This window comes from Heloderma suspectum, chromosome 6 (assembly GCF_057233095.1).
Source record: "Heloderma suspectum isolate Gila_16-S chromosome 6, 16-S_ref, whole genome shotgun sequence".
NCBI lineage: Eukaryota > Metazoa > Chordata > Lepidosauria > Squamata > Helodermatidae > Heloderma > Heloderma suspectum.
The window spans coordinates 110777736-110794859 of record NC_139463.1 but is presented as its reverse complement, the minus strand read 5'-3'; the positions used below and the strand labels follow the sequence as shown (position 1 = coordinate 110794859).

At 48.5% G+C, this 17124-nt stretch overlaps 1 protein-coding gene across 1 annotated transcript in view; it reads right to left on the bottom strand.

Moving 5' to 3' along the window:
- The window catches only part of ADCY4 (adenylate cyclase 4), a 59071-nt gene extending 43748 nt beyond the window's left edge, over nt 1–15323 (bottom strand). Inside the window, exons 1-8 of the mRNA XM_084808574.1 lie at nt 15256–15323; nt 11580–12072; nt 8967–9164; nt 6846–7007; nt 4758–4907; nt 4024–4178; nt 3718–3829; nt 642–769 (exon numbers count right to left, since the gene is read on the bottom strand). Of these exons, the coding sequence (XP_084664700.1) occupies nt 642–769; nt 3718–3829; nt 4024–4178; nt 4758–4907; nt 6846–7007; nt 8967–9164; nt 11580–11858 (1184 nt within the window). The 5' untranslated portion in view covers nt 11859–12072; nt 15256–15323. The remainder of the gene's footprint in view (nt 1–641; nt 770–3717; nt 3830–4023; nt 4179–4757; nt 4908–6845; nt 7008–8966; nt 9165–11579; nt 12073–15255) is intronic.
- Between the last annotated feature and the right edge of the window lie 1801 nt (nt 15324–17124).

The following is a 17124-nucleotide window of genomic DNA, read 5'->3' as shown; positions in this document are numbered from 1 at the left end:
CAGGCTGGCCTCGTACAGAGAACAAGGGGCCATAACCTGGAAAAGCTGCCCCTCCAGGTCTTAAGGAGTGGTGGATTCATACAGGAGGAGATGGCCCTTTTGGTATCTTGCACCTGAGCCTTCTAAGGCTTTAAGTTTAAAGGTAGCAACAAACAGCACATTTGATTTACACCCAGAAACAACTGGAGCCCAGGGTAGCTGATCAAAATGCCTTTCAGTTCTTTCAAAATTATGACTTTAAAGACACTTCTTCAGAAGTGGAGGGGTGGGGGCTGCAGATCTTTAATGACAGGGCTGGCCAAAGGCATTGTGATGCCTGAGGCAAAAGACGAGAGAGCGCCCCTCCACCCATTCCAGAAGCTGTCTGGAATAGCAGTTGAATCTTACTTCAGCACAGGTAATGGGACAAAATCCTCCACAGCACTAGGGGGCAGCAGACTCAAACACTCCCCCGCTGCCCTTTAGCACTCACCACCTGAGGCAGCTGCCTCACTTCGCCTCATGGAAGGGTTGGCCCTGGACAAACATGCTAAACCAGAACGCCCCAATGCCGCAGCTGCTGTACCACATCCTTGGCTTAGGATCCTTTCCACTCAGGACAGAACCCCTCCTAAGCACTACCAGTCACCTCGTCAACTCACTTGATGGCTTGGCACATGTCAAGGCCCATCTTGACGCAGTTTCGGGCATGGTTGGGCAGCGACACAGGCAGGCCGGAGACACAGTAGTAGCAGTCACCCAAGATCTTGATCCGCATGCACTCATTATCCTAGGAGGGAACAGGGCTAAATGCAGGTTTGGGCACACAGGCCAGTAACATCAGAACATAAGAACATGAGAAGAGCCATGCTGGATCAGACCAAGGGTCCATCTAGTCCAGCATTCTGTTCACACAGTGGCCGACCAGCTGTCGACCAGGAACCCACAAGCATCTCGGTCTCCTCGGCAACAAGGGCCTTGCGCGTTAGCCAGTTATGACCGAACCAGTTGGACGCCATTTCTGCACGGAGGGATAAGATCTTTCTGTGAGGAGGGGAAGATCCAGCCGGGTCTGAGTCCCCACTTGGATAAAGCGAAGATTACATTGTGAGAAAGCCAGGCAACGTTGTTTAAGAGTAGTTCTTGGAACGCTATTTTTAATATGATAGTAGTAATCCGTAGCAGCTCCAGGTTCTGAGGGCCCTTGGGCAAGACACAATCTATAGGCCCATTTTCCCTGGCTGCTATTACTCCTTATCCTTTTCCTCATCACTGCTGCCGCTTGCTTGCTTGACAGGCAGAGCGGCAGTGAGCAAGCAGGCAGTGGCGTCTTCTCCTCCTCCTCCTCACCACCACCATCACCATCGTCTGAGCCAGAGCAAAAGGTAGATAAACCAGTGGTTGCAATAGTGACGAGGAGGAGCAGTTCCATGGGGCTTTTGTTTTGTCAGAGGGCCTCTTCTGGGGTGTGTGGGCCCTCAGCAGGTGCTCAGCCATGCCTACCCTTGACGCTGGACCTGCTATTAATATTAGTATATTTGCACATGGTGGTTTTTTTTTAAAAAAAAGATCTAACCAAAAAGTTTATGTCATTGGTCCCTGCCCTCAAAGAGATTGTCATCTAACTTCCTGCAATGGGGGAGCAGGGTTGAATGAGGGAATATGCTATCAGAAGCAATGTTATATATATGTATGTATTACATTTATATCTCGCCTTTTTTCCTCCTTAAGGAACCCAAGGCGGCATACATAATCCCCCTCCTCTCCATTTATCCTCACAACAACAACCCTGTGAGGTAGGTTGGGCTGAGAGTCTGCGACTGGTCCAAAGTCACCCAATGAGCTTCCATGGCCAAGTGGGGACTAGAACCTGGATCTCCCGACTCCCAGTCCAACACTCTAGCCACCACACCACGCTGGCTAAATATTTATAAACAAACAAACAAATAAATATTTATTATGGATTGCATCCATTTAACGATTTAGAGTCGACCAGGGGTAGGCAACGTTGTGCCTGCAGGCATCAATGCACCCCTGGACACCTTTCTTGGTGCTCGCCAATGTGCTCTACCCCTCCTACTTTAAAACGCGCACACATTTTCTTACCCGCAGCTGGGATTAATGTGAAAAAGGTTTCTGTTGGTGCTGAAAACTGTGGGTTCAAATGAGTTGTTTAGTGTGGTGGCGCCCAGAGCCCACCTCTACCTTATACTCAGCCTTTTGGGCAGGTTCTTTGGCATGCCTTCCATGGCAGACATTTTGTGGTGGTGCCCAGGACAGTTTCTCAAATTGCCGAATGTGCCCATGGCCCGAAAAGGTCGCCTATCCAGCTGGACTAGATAGCAAACTTAAATCCCATTGATTTCAGTGGGTTTATGCTGAGTATGACTTAAGCCTGGATCCAACACTATATGTTTTATCACACCCATCCTTCCTCCCAAGAGTTCAGGGTGATATGCATGGGCATCCTCATTTTATCCTTACAACAGCCCTGTGAAGTAGGTCAGGCCAAGAGATGGCAACTGGCCCAAAGTCACCCAGTAAGCTTAAACCTGAGTCTCCCTCTCCATTCTAAGACTAACACACAAACTGATTAATGAATCAATTGACTGATTGATTTACTATATTGTATCCCACTTTTTCTCCATGAAGCACAAGGCAATGTGCACAGATCTCTCCTCACTCTCCATTTTATCCTTACAACACCCCTCTGAGGTAGGCTAGGTTGAGAGAGAGAGAGAATAACTGGCCCAAAGTCATGTCTGTAACTATCATGTCTGAGGGGGGATTTGAACCTAGGACTCTCCAGTCCTAATCCATACTAGCTGGGAAGGATGGGAGTTGCAGTCCAACACATCCGGAGCATGTTGGGTTGGGGAAAGATGCTCCAACCACTGCACCACACTGTATCTCAACAGTAAAGATACCAACACTACATGGATTTGGCACAGCCATACGTGTCATGGTTAGTACTTCTGTCATGTTAGTGTCATGGTTAGGGGGTACTTCTGAGGAAGGGGGCATTGTACATGTGTGTAAAATGTTTTAAAAAATGCTTAAATATAAGTCTCATATATTCAAAGTTCATAAATTTTGTTTGTTTGGTTCAGCAAAGCTATCAATGTGGTTACAATAAGAATGTTTTAAGAAACCATCAATTTGATTCAGAAGGAGGCCCTTTGGGAGTATTTCGTTACTTCCAAAAGTGCTCCCCACCCCACCCAACTGCTGTGGCTATGGCTCTTCTCATGAGAACAGGACCCTAAAGGACAGAACCTGGCAGGGTCAGTATCCAAGGAGAAGAGCAGTCTTGTTATGGTGAGAGTGATATTCTGGGGAGGAGAGAGAGAGACCTGGTTCACATGTGATGAGAAGCCACCCTGGGTGACTTTCCCCGTGGGGCTTCTCATGACAGCGGTGGCCATTTTGAATATTCAAACTGTAGTGGGGATGTACCATAGCTTGTTGTTACATGAGAATCCAGCAAGGGTGGGTTGTTGGGGTGCTTAACAAGCCACTCAGAACCCATGGGCTGCTTTAGGGTTGTGGGTGGCATGTCAACCACCCCAACAACTCACTCTCGCCATGTTCACACATAACAACAAGCTATGGTGTGCCCCCACTGTGGCTCAAATACTCAAAATGGCAGCCGTGGTAGAAACAAGAAGCCCCACGGGGAAATTCATCTATGGTGGCTTCTTGTTAAGTGCAAACTGGGCCATGGAGTGTCTTACTCACCTTGGCAATCTGATCAAACTTGCCAAAGAGTTCGTTGAGCATAAGGACTAGCTCTTTCGGGGAGCATTCACTGGCCAAAAGAGTGAACCCGACAATGTCTGCATAGAGAATGCTGTGGCGGGTGGGAGGATGAGAGAGAGAGAGAGAGAGAGCAGAGAGAGAGCAAGAGAGAGAGATGCTGGTTGAACCTGTTGTTTATGGGCAGGTACAGAAGCCTCCAATTCTTATCTCCCCCGCACCCCACCTCAGCCACTAAAGCCAGGTCAGGCAATCTTGCAGACTACAGATGGTGCTGAAAGCAAGTACCTGACATTCTGGTGGCGTTTGACGTAGAGGCTGTGGAAGTTGTTGGTACTCTCATGCCGGCACTGTGCCTGGCCCCCGTCCCGAAGCCGCTCGATGATTTCGGCCTTCATCTCCAAGGCAATGTAGGCAGGAAGGATGGAGAGGAGCAGGTGCTCCTGGAGTTATCAGGGCAGAGCAGGGAGAGAGAGAAACACACCACTGAGTAAATTCACATGACCCTTCCAGGACTGGACCAACTCATGCCATGCTGACTTCAGCCTGACTTGGTTTACCACTGAGCTGTTTTCATGCTACAATACGCTGGTATCCGCTCCTAGGAGTTTTCTTTGTCATGGGTTTGTCAAATGCTTCCTTTGACGATGCAAGCCGGTTATAGAAAAAAGAGAGTTCAGCTGTGCATGGTTGGAAAGCATGGCTTATCATTGAGTGACCACAGGAAGGTATATCCTCCAGGCAGGTAAAAACTCAGGCATCTCTCTGTATGTAAATTAAAGACTCATGGCAGAGGGACCCAATCCACAGGAAAATTGGAAGCTGCCTTACACCAAGTCAGATCATTGGCTCAGTATTGTCTACGCTGACCATTGAGTGAGACCATGGTCTCAGTATTGTCTACCAGAGTTTGAGACAGGAGACTTTCCCAGCCCTACTCAGAGACGCCACGGATTGAACCAGAGATCTTCTGAACACAAACCATGTGCTCTGCCACTCTCCATACCTTCTCCCACACTCACCTGGTGCCGCTTCTCGGACCCCAGCTTGACTCGGGATTGGATGAGGTTGAAGGTCTCATGGAAGGTCTCCCCCAATGCCACCTCCATCAGGTGCTTGTGGTAGGCACCCACCAAGTTGCCACAGACGAAGATGACTAGATTCGCCAGGAGCTGGAAGCAGACACAAGGAGAGAGGACGCAGAATGGGACAGATTGGCCGGTGATGGTGCCACAGTTAGGGATGTATGGATTTGTAAAAGCCATTCCATTTGCATTTTGTGGATTGTCAGATGACTTTCATTCCATCATCTGCTCATGGATGGAATCAGTTTTTTCCCAGATTTCCCAAATTTATGCAAATTCAAATTTGTGCAAATTCACACTCTAACAAATTCGCACTTGTGCAAATGCACCCGCCCCCCCCAATGCACAGCCCCCCCAAGTGCATTTTCTTATCTCAGCCTATGGGAGAAATGTGCACTTTTGTCTGCACATTTTGTTTGTTTTTTTAAATTTTCTATAACTAATTTTGCATAAAATTCTGGAAAGTTAAAAAAAGAAAAGAAAGGTCTGCAAGTCTGTGGAATGAATCCATGCAACTTGGGAAAAGCTGATCCAGTGTACAATCCATGAGTCAAATTCATAGACAACTGAACTCATTTGATTCCATTGTGGATTTCTCCAGTATCCCTAGCCACAGTGCAGGGTAGGCAGGAGAAAACCCAGGATGGGATGCTGACCAGTGGTGTCAACGAAAGGTTGTTCTATGAAATCACTCTGTTCTTCACCACTGCCCCAGAGGGCAGGACTAGATCAAATGGGCTTAAGTTACAGGAGGGTTGGTTTGGTTGAACTTTAAGAGAAACATCTTGATAGTAAGAGCAGTTCAATAATGGGACCAGTTACCTGGAGAAGAAGGTGTTAATGTTAAGACTCTTCCAGCCCAAAGGCAGAATTTCATTTTGGATAAGTACTTAGAGGCCACATTCCAGTGGCAGGCAGGGCCAAAGGCAAAAATGGGAGGTCAAAGGCAACAGGAGCAGGGCCAAAATACCCCAAACACCAGAATATTTAGCTCAAAACACTTGCTGCTAGCAATTAAGCCTTAGGAGAAGTGTTTCAACCTTTCAGTATGGGGGTGGTAGAATGCACAAAAGCCAGCAAACCATCAAATGATCAGTGATCAAGGGAAGGGGCTGTGGCCATCTGAAGAATCCCAGCGGGCCAGATTTCTCCCCCCAACCCCAGGAGGCCAGATTTGGTCTCTGGGTTTCAGGATCCCATCCATATCCTACAGGGTTCTCCAGTGAAGGTTGTCAAGCAAAGGCTAGACAACCATCTGCTGGGGATACTCTAGATCTAGATTTTATGCATGTAGCTGCGGGTTGCACTACATGGCCTACAAGACCCCTTCCAAGTCTATGATTCTATGCCAATGCACGAATGGATGATGAAAAGAGAGTATAGTAACAGGACGTATAGCAACAAATGAATGGACGGATGAATGGATGGATGGACAAATGAACAGGAAGAAGGTGGAAGGGGTGACAAAATGGATGGGCAAAGAAGAAGAGGAATTGCAAAATGGGCAAACTGACAAGAGGAGGACAGAGAGATGGCAAAGCAGATGGACAGATTGACAGAGGGGAACAGAGGGGTGGCAAAGTGGATAGGTTGGTGGAAATGTAGTTATATGGATCCCAAGAGTGGCATCATGATGGGATGGACATTAAAGGGGGATAGATCAAGGTCACCGGTAGATTAGAGGGTTATGGCACAGTGACAGCTAGGCCATATTTCACCAAACACTAGAATAAATTTCAAGCAGAAGGGTGTCTAAGATTCCATTCTGTTCAAGCATATTCTTTCTTAATGAGACTGGACCTCATCCAGTCCTGAGTCCTGAATAAACAGAAGATGCCTACAAGGCCTGAGAAATGCAATAAAAGGTGGCATCACAGAGAAGTCATGGAATCAGAGAAAGCATAGAGACTAAAGATGCGGCAGAAGAGTCAGCTCTTGGATGAACAGAGGGGACACCCATGTGTACTCCACTGATGGAGTGTGTACTTCATCAGTAAACTTGTGTAAAGTAAGGGCCAGGCTTACCTGCACGGCCAACTCCAGCTGCGAGCCATGCCCCATCGAGAGGTAGACAGTCAGGACTATGATGTGGGACAGGGAGGAGACCACGCCGGCAGCCACCGCGTCTTTCATGCCAACGGGCAACATGGTGTAGACAATGAAGATGATGAAGAGGAAGAAGGAGACCTTGGAGGAAAGGACTCGGCATCAGTCATCCTTCCAATGGAATTCAAATTAGGGGGATATAATTTCGGTTGTTGGGGGAGGGAGGAAATCCAAGTCAGAGAATTGGCTTGAGGATTTCTTCCACTGCATTCATTCTAATTTTGGAACAAGCATCCCAAGCTCCACCAAAGCAATTAAAATAATCAGATCTTCCAGCTCTCAGTTCTTCCACCAGGATACCCATCTGGTTCTTCCATAGATGGCATCTATCTCCAATATAAACCCATAAAAAGGTAAAGGTGTCCCCAACCAGTCGTGTCCGACTCTAGAGTGTGGTGCTCATCTCCGTTTCTAAGCCGAAGAGCCAGCGCTGTCCGAAGACGCTTCCGTGGTCATGTGGCCGGCGTGACTGAACACCGAGGTGCACGGAACACTGTTACCTTTCCTGCCGAGGCGGTACCTATTTATCTACTTGCAATGTCTTGCTTTCAAACTGCTAGGTTGGCAGGAGCTGGGACTGAAGACGGGAGCTTGCTCCGTCACACGGCACTCGGGTCTCGAACTGCTGTCCTGCCGACCTTCCAGTCTGCAATTCAGCATCTTAACCGCTAAGCCACCCCATAAAGAATTGGCTGATTTAATTTCTCTCTCCCCTCCCCCCTCTCTTTTGTATAAAAACTGGATGTCTCTCACTGGGCTCCTTCACTCATTCCAAAAGTTACTGCCCTCCATGGCCACTCAACTAACCTTTACCTTCAGAAGAATCTCCTGCTGGTATCACTTTAAAAAGGTACATGGGGGATGACATGAGTTGATGCTTCTCCGGACTTAAAAAATGAATAAATTCCTACTTATAGAGAACTAGACATCCAGGGGAACCATTAAACAGAGGCTACTTTTTTACAAACTGAAACATAGAAACAACAACAGGGAATAGCATTCCATGATGTGAGCACACCTGCCCACATTCTGTATTCTGAAATGGTATAGTCCTAGGAAGGCAGCAGCAGGAAATTCACACACACACACACACACCACTGCTGTGCTGCCGAATCTGGTGGCTTGGCAGCAGGGTAGAGCCCCCAGTGTGTCCTGAGGTGGGGGTGAGATGGCCCTTGGACCTCTGGAGGTTGCCTACCCTGCCCAAGGGCATTGTGGGAAATTCAAAATGGCAGCCGCCCAGTGCCAATCAGAGAGGCAGCCTGGTGACGATCAATGGAGCACTGCTGCCAGGCAAGCCGGGGGGGGGGGGTATGGGTGCACCAGGGGGCCCAGAAAGAGCACTTTGTCAAGGCCCTCTTCAAGCCTAGAGCCATTCCTGATCCTAAAAAGACTGCACCATGCCAATCTTTCTCCCGATCATGTAGATGAGGGAAGTATGGATTTTGTTAAATCCATTAAGTCCATTTTCGCGGATTGTCAGGCATCTTTCATACCATCATCCGATCACTGATGGAATCAGATTTGTTGTAGGAGAATTTCATTCTACTTGTGCTAATTCGCATGTGCACCAAAGCACACTTGTTCAGGTGTGCAAATGTACTCATATGCATTAGTTACTGGGAATTTGTGCAAATCTCCCCAAAAGTGGAAAAAACTGTGAAAAATGTGCATCTCCCCCACCTCCGCAACTCCCCCCCCCCAACTCCCAATCTGCATTTTCATGTTTTAGCTTATGCGGGGAAACGTGCATTTTTGTTCTGCTTTTCCCCCCTCCTTATTTTTGTACGACTAAATTTCTGTACAGTTCTGGAAAGTAAAACAAAACGACAACAACAAAAACAGGCCACAAGTCCATGGAATCTGTGTGACTCAGAAAAAGCCGCAGAATCCACGGGCCAGATTCACAGATATCAGAACTCACTTAAATCCACTGTGGATTTCTCCAACCTCCCTAATGTAGATCACCCTCAGAGGACCTCCGTCCCTCTCTTTTAATGTCCAGGCAGGCCAGGGATGTATGTGGCCATAGCACCTCACCTGATCCCAGGCACTAACCACCCCTCCTGTGAAGACAAAGACATAGCCCAAGGTGATCAGGCAGGTCCAAATGACAGCGGAGAAGATCCGGGTGCATCGCTGGAAGATGCTTTCGATGCACACAAGGACCAGGATGAGGCTGAAGACTGCCAGAGCCACAAATAATGTAATCAGGAAGCCCAGATTGGAGGAGAAATCCTGTGGAAAAGACACAAGCCGTTGTGTTAATCTTGCTCGCAGCACTTGGGCCCTACCTTGCCATTGGGGAAGGGGGGAGCCCCATTATTGGGGCAGGGAGGGGGGAAGCACAGCACACACACTTTGCATGCAAAAGGTCCCAGATTCAATCCCCAACATTTCCAGTAAAAGGATCCATCAGCCAGCAATGGGAATATCCCTGCTAGAGACTCTGAAGAGCCTTCTCTTTTCCACACAACACTGTGGAGCCAAAAATAGACCATTATTTTATATGTGTGTTTAGCAACTATGTCTTTTCCCCCAAATTTTTATTCTAGAGTAGGCACAGGGCCCTGCTGCAGACCTTAAAATCCCCCTCAACACCCCATGGTAGGGTCCCAATCTGGAGCACAGTTCCTGTGCCTACTCTAGAGTAAAAATGGAGGGAAAGAAGACATTGCTGCTAGAGACAGATTTAAAGTGATGTCTGCTCTGGCCCTGGAATAGGTGGACCCGTGGTCTGTCCCAGAATAAGACAGTTTTGTATGTTCAACAGTACAGGAAATGGTGTAGTGAAATGGGTGGGTGCGTTCCTGAAACGTACATGTAGCATGCCATGCGCGAGCTGTGTCTTACCACATGTTTGATTCATCCCCAAAGCCTTCATGCCTCCAAACAGAGGCAGTGGTTTTCTGTCGTTTACTCCTAGCACCTGGTATACTGCTTTTGAATGTGGATGTTCTATTTAGATCATCCTTTCCCCTTTTTTAATCAAAAAAGAGAAGAGAAAAAGTTTTCAGGTGCCTGGAAAAAAAAAAAAAAAGATTCTGCCCACTGCATTTTGGAAAGAAATTTCCTTCCTTGGGGAGTGCTTATCTTTCTTTCTTTATGCCATCTAAGCTAGTCTCCACCACCACGCGTTGCAGTGGTGAGTTCCACAGGCCATGTGAAGAACTCCTTCCTTTTTGTCAGACGATCAATTTCTTTGGGTGACCCTGAGGGCTAGTATGCAAGAGAGGGTGGAAAATGTCCTTCCGTCTCTACACGGTCCATAATTTTATAAACCTCTCTCTCTCACTCACTGCCACCTTACACTCAGTCATCTTTCTTCGTATTTTTTTTTAAAGACCTAAATTGGAAGATGATGGATTGTTGCAATTGTCCTTTTCTGCACTTTTCTCCCCCAGTTGTATGCTATCTCCTCTTGAAGATGGGCTGGGACATAGGGATCTGCCTTATACCAGGAAAGATTATTTCTTCATGCAGGCCAGTATTCTTTACACCAGGGATGCTGAACCTCAAACCTGTGGGCCAAATTTGGCCCACCTGGGGTTGCAATCCAGCCCTCTGGGGTTTCCCAGGTGGCCATGCCGCCAATCCCCTGGCCCAACCCATTTTCCCAATGGCCAATCTTTCCTGACATTTGTGCAGTTTTCCCCTCATTCTAAAAGGTTGAAATGCCTCTCTGAAGGCTCATTTAGTGACATGAATTGCTTTAAGCTAAAATAGGCTGGGATTTTGGGGAATTGGGCTGTGCCCCTTTCAGCCCCATCTGCCACTGGAACATGGTCCCTGAGAGCTTTTCATAAGAACATAAGAAGAGCCCTGCTGGATCAGGCCAAGGGTTCACACATTCTGTTCACACAGTGGCCAACCAGCCATTGACCAGGAACCCACAAGCAGGGCAGGACATGAGCGCAACAGCACCCTCCTGCCCATGTTCCCCAGAACTGGTGTACATAGCCACGCTGCCTCTGACACTGGAGGTAGCACATAGCCATCAGGACTAGTAGCCACTGATAGCCTTCTCCTCCAGGAATTTGTCCAACCCCCTTTTAAGGCCATCCAAGTTGGTGGCCATCACAACATCCAGTGGTAGCAAATTCCATAATTTAACTCTGCGCTGTGTGAAGAAGAGCGCAAAGCTCCATGAGGCTGCCAGGGTGAGTGCGGGCTGCTCACCGAGCATGGGAGGGGCTCGAGCATGGTCCAGGGACTGGCGAGGGGGGGAAGGGGCTAGGCGGGCACCCACAGAACTTGGATGGGGGTGGGTTCACACATCCCTAGTGAAGAAGGACTTCCTTGTATCTGTCCTGAATCTCCCACCACTCAGCTTCATAGGATGGCCCTGGGTTCTAGTATTTTGAGAGAGGGAGAAAAATGGGATGTGGCCCTCGGGCTGAAAGTGGTTCAACGCAGACTGGCAATAGCTCCCATGGGTCTCTGGTAGAGAAAAGTCTTTTCTAGCACCTGCTCCTTGTCCTTTTTAACCAGAGATGGGAGGGATTGACCCTAGGGCCTTCTGCATGCAAAGTATGTGCTGTACCAGGAAGCTACGGTCCTTCCCCAAAAGAGTAGCCCCTCACTGCTGCTCTATCCTCCTTTCATGGACCCCACCACACTGCACAGGCCTCTGTTCCCCACAAGCACGCTTACCCTGCCACTGGCAAAGGATGTCACAATGAGAGCCACACAGATGCCCAGTACAATGACCAGGAGGAGAAGTATCAGTGGATATTGTTGGCTCAAGCTGTAATAGGTTTGATAATAGAGGTCCTCTCGGGGGGTGTCACTGGTGGCCTGCAGGCGACGCTGGCAGGGCATGGTTTCCCCGCTCCCCCAGAGTCCCACCTCGCGGGTAGATGTCACTCTCTCCTCGTCCCTAGGAGAGCAGCAGGGTGAATCAGCACCCCTTACTGAAGCTGTAGCGGGCATGCCACCACAAAAACAACCTCCATTCAAGTCTGCAGAGTCCCATAGCTGACATGGATTAATCCAGGCGGGAAGGAAATGCTGACCGAGCTATGGACAGAAAGCCTCCATTTTGATGCTCGGGGGATATCACCGCACGGAGCAATAATCTCCGCAAAACCCACAAAAGTCAGTTGAAGTTGGCATCATCCATGCAGCGAGTTTGAAACAGAAGGACCTGGATAAAGAGATGTATTTTATTTTATTTTATTAGAAAAAAGGCAATTGCAATTCATGAAGAAGTTTGATTCTGTCATCGGCAACTTAGATTGAGACTCTGCTCTCAATGCAGTTCACCTCTAACAGAACTGCCGCAGTCTGTACGGTTGGCCTTCCATTTCTCCTGGCCTCGCCACATACAATTTCCACCACCCCAACCATATCTGTCAACTCAGGAGAACACAGCATTTGATGGCGTGCGCACTAGGGATGGCGGAGAATTTCTCCCCGAATCTTCGGGGGGGCCGAGCGCCAACGCATTCGGCCCCCCAAAATCGGCGGTGAAATTCTCCGCCACCACCCCGCCACCCCCCCGGGACGGGACTTACCTTTGGCGAATGTCCCTCCCAGCGGTGGGTCCCGGCGGCGGTTTGGCGGTGGTTCGGCACGGGCGTGGGCGGCGGCCGGTCTCCTGACCAGCTGCCGCCGCCCCCATTGCAAAAAAAGAAAACTAAAGTAAAAAAAAAACAACACACCCGTGATAGGCTACGTAACGATTTACGTAGCCTATCACGGCTAGATTTCCAAAGACAGCCGTGATAGGCTACGTAAATCGTCACATAGCCTATCACAGGTGACTTTGGGGGGGGGGGAAGCGTGTACGCAAATGGCGGTGGCCCATGGGCACCGCCATTTGCATTCCTTATTTTAGCACATCTAGTCTACGTAAAGATTTACATAGACTAGGGCGAAAATAAGGGCACGCTATTTGCGTTGCCCTTATTTTCACTGTAGTCTACGTAAATCTTTACGTAGACCAGACGTGCCAAAATAAGGAACACAAATGGCGGCGCCCATGGGCCGCCGCCATTTGCGTACGCGCTTTTTTTTTTTCCAAGTCACCCGTGATAGGCTACGTGACGATTTACGTAGCCTATCACGGCTGACTTTGGAAATCTAGCCGTGATAGGCTACGTAAATCGTTACGTAGCCTATCATGGGTGTGTGTTGTTGTTGTTTTTACTTTTTGTTTCGCGGCCGGGGAGACGGGGCTCTTCTCCCCGGCCTGAATTTCAGCCGGGCGAGGCGGGAAGCCTCCCCCCCGGCCTGAATTTCGGCCGGGCGAGGCAGGAAGCCTCCCCCCCTTCGCCTGAACTTCGGGGGGAAAAGCAAAGCGCCTCCCCCCCACCGCGAAGCCAAGCTGCGAAAAGGTAAGTGACTTTCGTACATCCCTAGTGCGCACTCATCCGTGAAAGCCTATGTCTCAATAAACATGTTTCTCTTTAAGCTGCCCCAAGACTCTTGGATGTTTTTGCTGCAAGACAGACCGACGCAGCCACTCCTTATTCACACATACGAATAATTCCCTGAAAATGCCAGGAACACTGCTTTGTTATTTTTCCTTCGCGACAATGAGAAGTAACCATGGAACCAATTTCCTAGAGGGATGGGTCGGGTGTGCTCTCCCTCGCTCAAGGTCTTTGAGCGGAGGCTGGACAGCAGGGCCAGCATCAAAGGTAGGCATGCTTGGGCACCTGCCGAGGGCCTACACCCCAACAGGGGCCCGTTGACAACAGCCCCCTGGAGTTGTTCCTCTTCTTCACCATTTCAACCTGCTTCTTCACCTGCCTCACACTCTGGTCCAGACAACGATGGTGGTGGTGAGGAGGAGGAGCAGGAGATGCCCCTGCCTGCTTGCTCACTGGCTCTCTGCCTGTCAATCAAGCAAGAGGTAGCAATGGTGAGAAAGAGGAGGAGGTGCAACAGCAGCTGGTGACAATGGGTGGCGAGAAGTTAGACTCTCTGAGGGAGTGGGTCCATTGAAGGTGACTTACCCCACTGCCCTCAAAAACCAGGTACTGGCACTGCTGGAAACCATCTGTCAGGGATGTCCCATCTCTGGATTTCCTTCATCAAGCAAGGAGTTGTACTAGATGCCCTGCAAGGCCCAGTCCCAACGCGAGGATTGTTCCATGACTCTATCAATGCTCAGCTTGCTCTCAATTTAGGATACTCGAGTTGGTACCTTTGCCCATTCATCCTTTATTTTCTTTGTTAAAGGACTGCTTTGAAGATTTAAATGGGGGTGGGGGGAACCATGAGGCCCGTAAATAATCCATTAATAATCATGGCCTCAGGAATGAGACAAACAAACAAACATAAGCTCTCTTCATCTAAACTCTGAGCACTCTGGTGAGTGTTAGATTAATAACAAGAATAACAACCAAGCAGGAAGGAATTCATATAAAGTTGGTTTGGGGATTGCAGCAAGTATGGTGATGGTCAGAGAGCAGATGTTTATAGAATGGCTGGGATGAATTGTCTGGATGGAAATAAAAGGCTGATGGGGAGAAGAAAACAAAGTTAGACAGATAAAGGCTGGCCAACAAAGAATATGAGGCTGGCTACTAGGAATTTAAATATTTGTCCAGCCATGGACTACTACAGTGGCATCCTAGCTTCCTCGAAGGAGCTCTCCTTCTTTACACTTACAACAACTCTGTGAGTTAGATTAGGTGGTGAGCTTCATGGCTTAGGGATCTGAACTCAGATCTCATTTGAAGCTTGACATTCCAACCACTCTACACATGTGCATCCATGCACGCGCACACACACTTAGTTAAATGAAACAGAGACAGGTTGGAGTTTAAGAACGCAGAATGATAGTGAGATAAAATGATGGACAAATAGATGGGCAATGGTCAGGAAGAGAACCAAAGGTTAACAACTGCCTCTCTTTCCCCCATCCCTACCCCAGCACACACCTGAAATATTTCTGGCTCCCCTTTTTCTATATAACTCATGCACTTGGGAAAGCCAACAACTTTGCTACGAACTGCCAAAGCATGACGACGAATTAAGATCTCAGCACAGGTCGACCTCTACTCTGTTCCCTCGTAATATACAGTAAATCACTGTGCTTGCTTTGCTGTTCTTGTAAGCATGCGCATGTGTGTGTATGATCATTTCCTTCAAGGAAAGTGCCTTTTCACAAAATTCTGGTTTCTCTTCCCCCTAGCTCATGTACGGATGGATCTCTTGGTCCTCCCTGTGCACATAAACATCGCCTGTGGATGGTGGAAGGCAAATCCCAATGCCCACTCATTGTGCCACCTCCCTTGCCCAGTTCCCACCAAGGCACACACGCACACAGCCCCCCACTTCACCAAGCCCACGAACAAGGGCTCTGTTTGCTTCTCACCTGCTCCGTCTCCATGAACTGCCTGCCTAGATTCCTCACAGCTATTCAGCATGCTCTGCGTTTCTGCAGTTGCAGGAAGTCTGCCTCCCCATAGCCCAGCCCAGCCACTGAATTGGAGATTTAAAAACTCCTGCCAGATTAACACTTTCATCTCCGATGCAAGGGTGGGAGGAGGGGATTCAAAAGCCAAGTGCAGGAGTCCGGGACACGCCACAGCCGATTCAGGGCTGTGGCCAAAAGGGGCCCTTGAGCTGCCCTCTCTGGCAACATTCTCTAGCCTTTTAGCACTGTCAAATAAAGGCAGATTTCTGTTGGGGGTGGCGTAGGGTGGCGGGAAGCAGCGTGGCAATGAGGGCTGAACTTTGGGGCCAAATTTCAGGGCCCCACAGACCTATGGGGGGTGGATGACCACCCAGAGAGTTGTGGGTGATGAGGGCATCAGAGCAGCGGACGCCAACTCTGTTTTATTCCTGTAGTCATGATGGTGCTATGACTGAAGTGTGAAATACAAAACTTCACCTCCTCAGAGAGTTGTGGGTTTTTTTACGCAGTGTTGACAAACAGATTTCACTATGGGGTAGGGGAGGCAGTTGGAGGAGATTAAAAAAGACCATTTCAGGATCTATTGCTAAAAAGCAGTGCACTTATTATTAATTACATTTTTATCCCAGCTCTCCTCCCTTCAAGGCAAGCATACATGTCTGATCCTCACAACAACCCTGCAAGGTACGTTAGGCAAAGAGCTAGTGAGGATTTGAATCACGGTTTCTCCACACTTCGTCCAACACACTATCCGCTACACCACATTGGTGTAGAAGTGTTTGATGTTTTTATTTCCCTTGTTCATGCCTCATTACAACACCCATGGCAATCACAGAATCATAGAATCATAGGGTTGGAAGGGGCCTACAACACCACTGAGTCCAACCCCCTGCTTGATGCAGGAAGCCTGGTTCCCAGGCAATCTCCCATCCAAGTACTAACCAGGGCTGACCCTGCTTAGCTTATCAACACCAATCAAACCATCAGAAGTCCTTTTCTTTTTTTCCTGTTTAAATTTTTGAAGCAAAGGGATATTTGCCCTCGTGTGTACCTACTTCATACATGCATTTAACAGTTTATGGGTTTAAGATTTTATAACCATAGTTGCTCAGTGAGTAAAATAACTTGAGTGAACTGCCAAAAGGAATGTTTTGTGGTAACCACATTATAGATAGATTTAGGGTTAGATATATTGCAGGGATGTGAAGAAACAAGGACACGGTGGCTGTGCAAAAAAATCTTAAACCAGCTTCCTAGCCAAATCTAAGACAAATTCTTATGGCTCTCTTCCTAACACACACTACCTGCCCTGAATGAGAGCAAAACAAAAGCCATTGTGCAGCTATTCCACCTTTTCATAGAATCATAAAATAGTAGGGTAGCAAGGGGCCTACAAGGCCATCGAGTCCAACCCCCTGCTCAATGCAGGAATCCAAGTCAGAGCATCCCCAACAGATGGCTGTCCAGCCTCATCTTGAACGCCTCCAGCGTGGGAGAGCCCACCACCTCCCTAGGGAATTGGTTCCATTGTCGTATTGCTCTAACAGTCAGGACGTTTTTCCTGATGTTCAGCCGGAATCTGGCTTCCTGTCACTTGAGCCCATTATTCCGTGTCCTGCACTCTGGGATGATCGAGAAGAGATCTGGCCTTCCTCTCTGTGACAACCTTTCAGGTACTTGAAGAGCGCTATCCTATCTCCCCTCAGTCTTCTCTTCTCAAGGCTAAACATGCCCAGTTCTTTCAGTCTCTCTTCATAGGGCTTTGTTTCCAGTCCCCTGATCATCATTGTTGCCCTCCTCTGAACCCTCTCAAGTTTGTCTGAATCC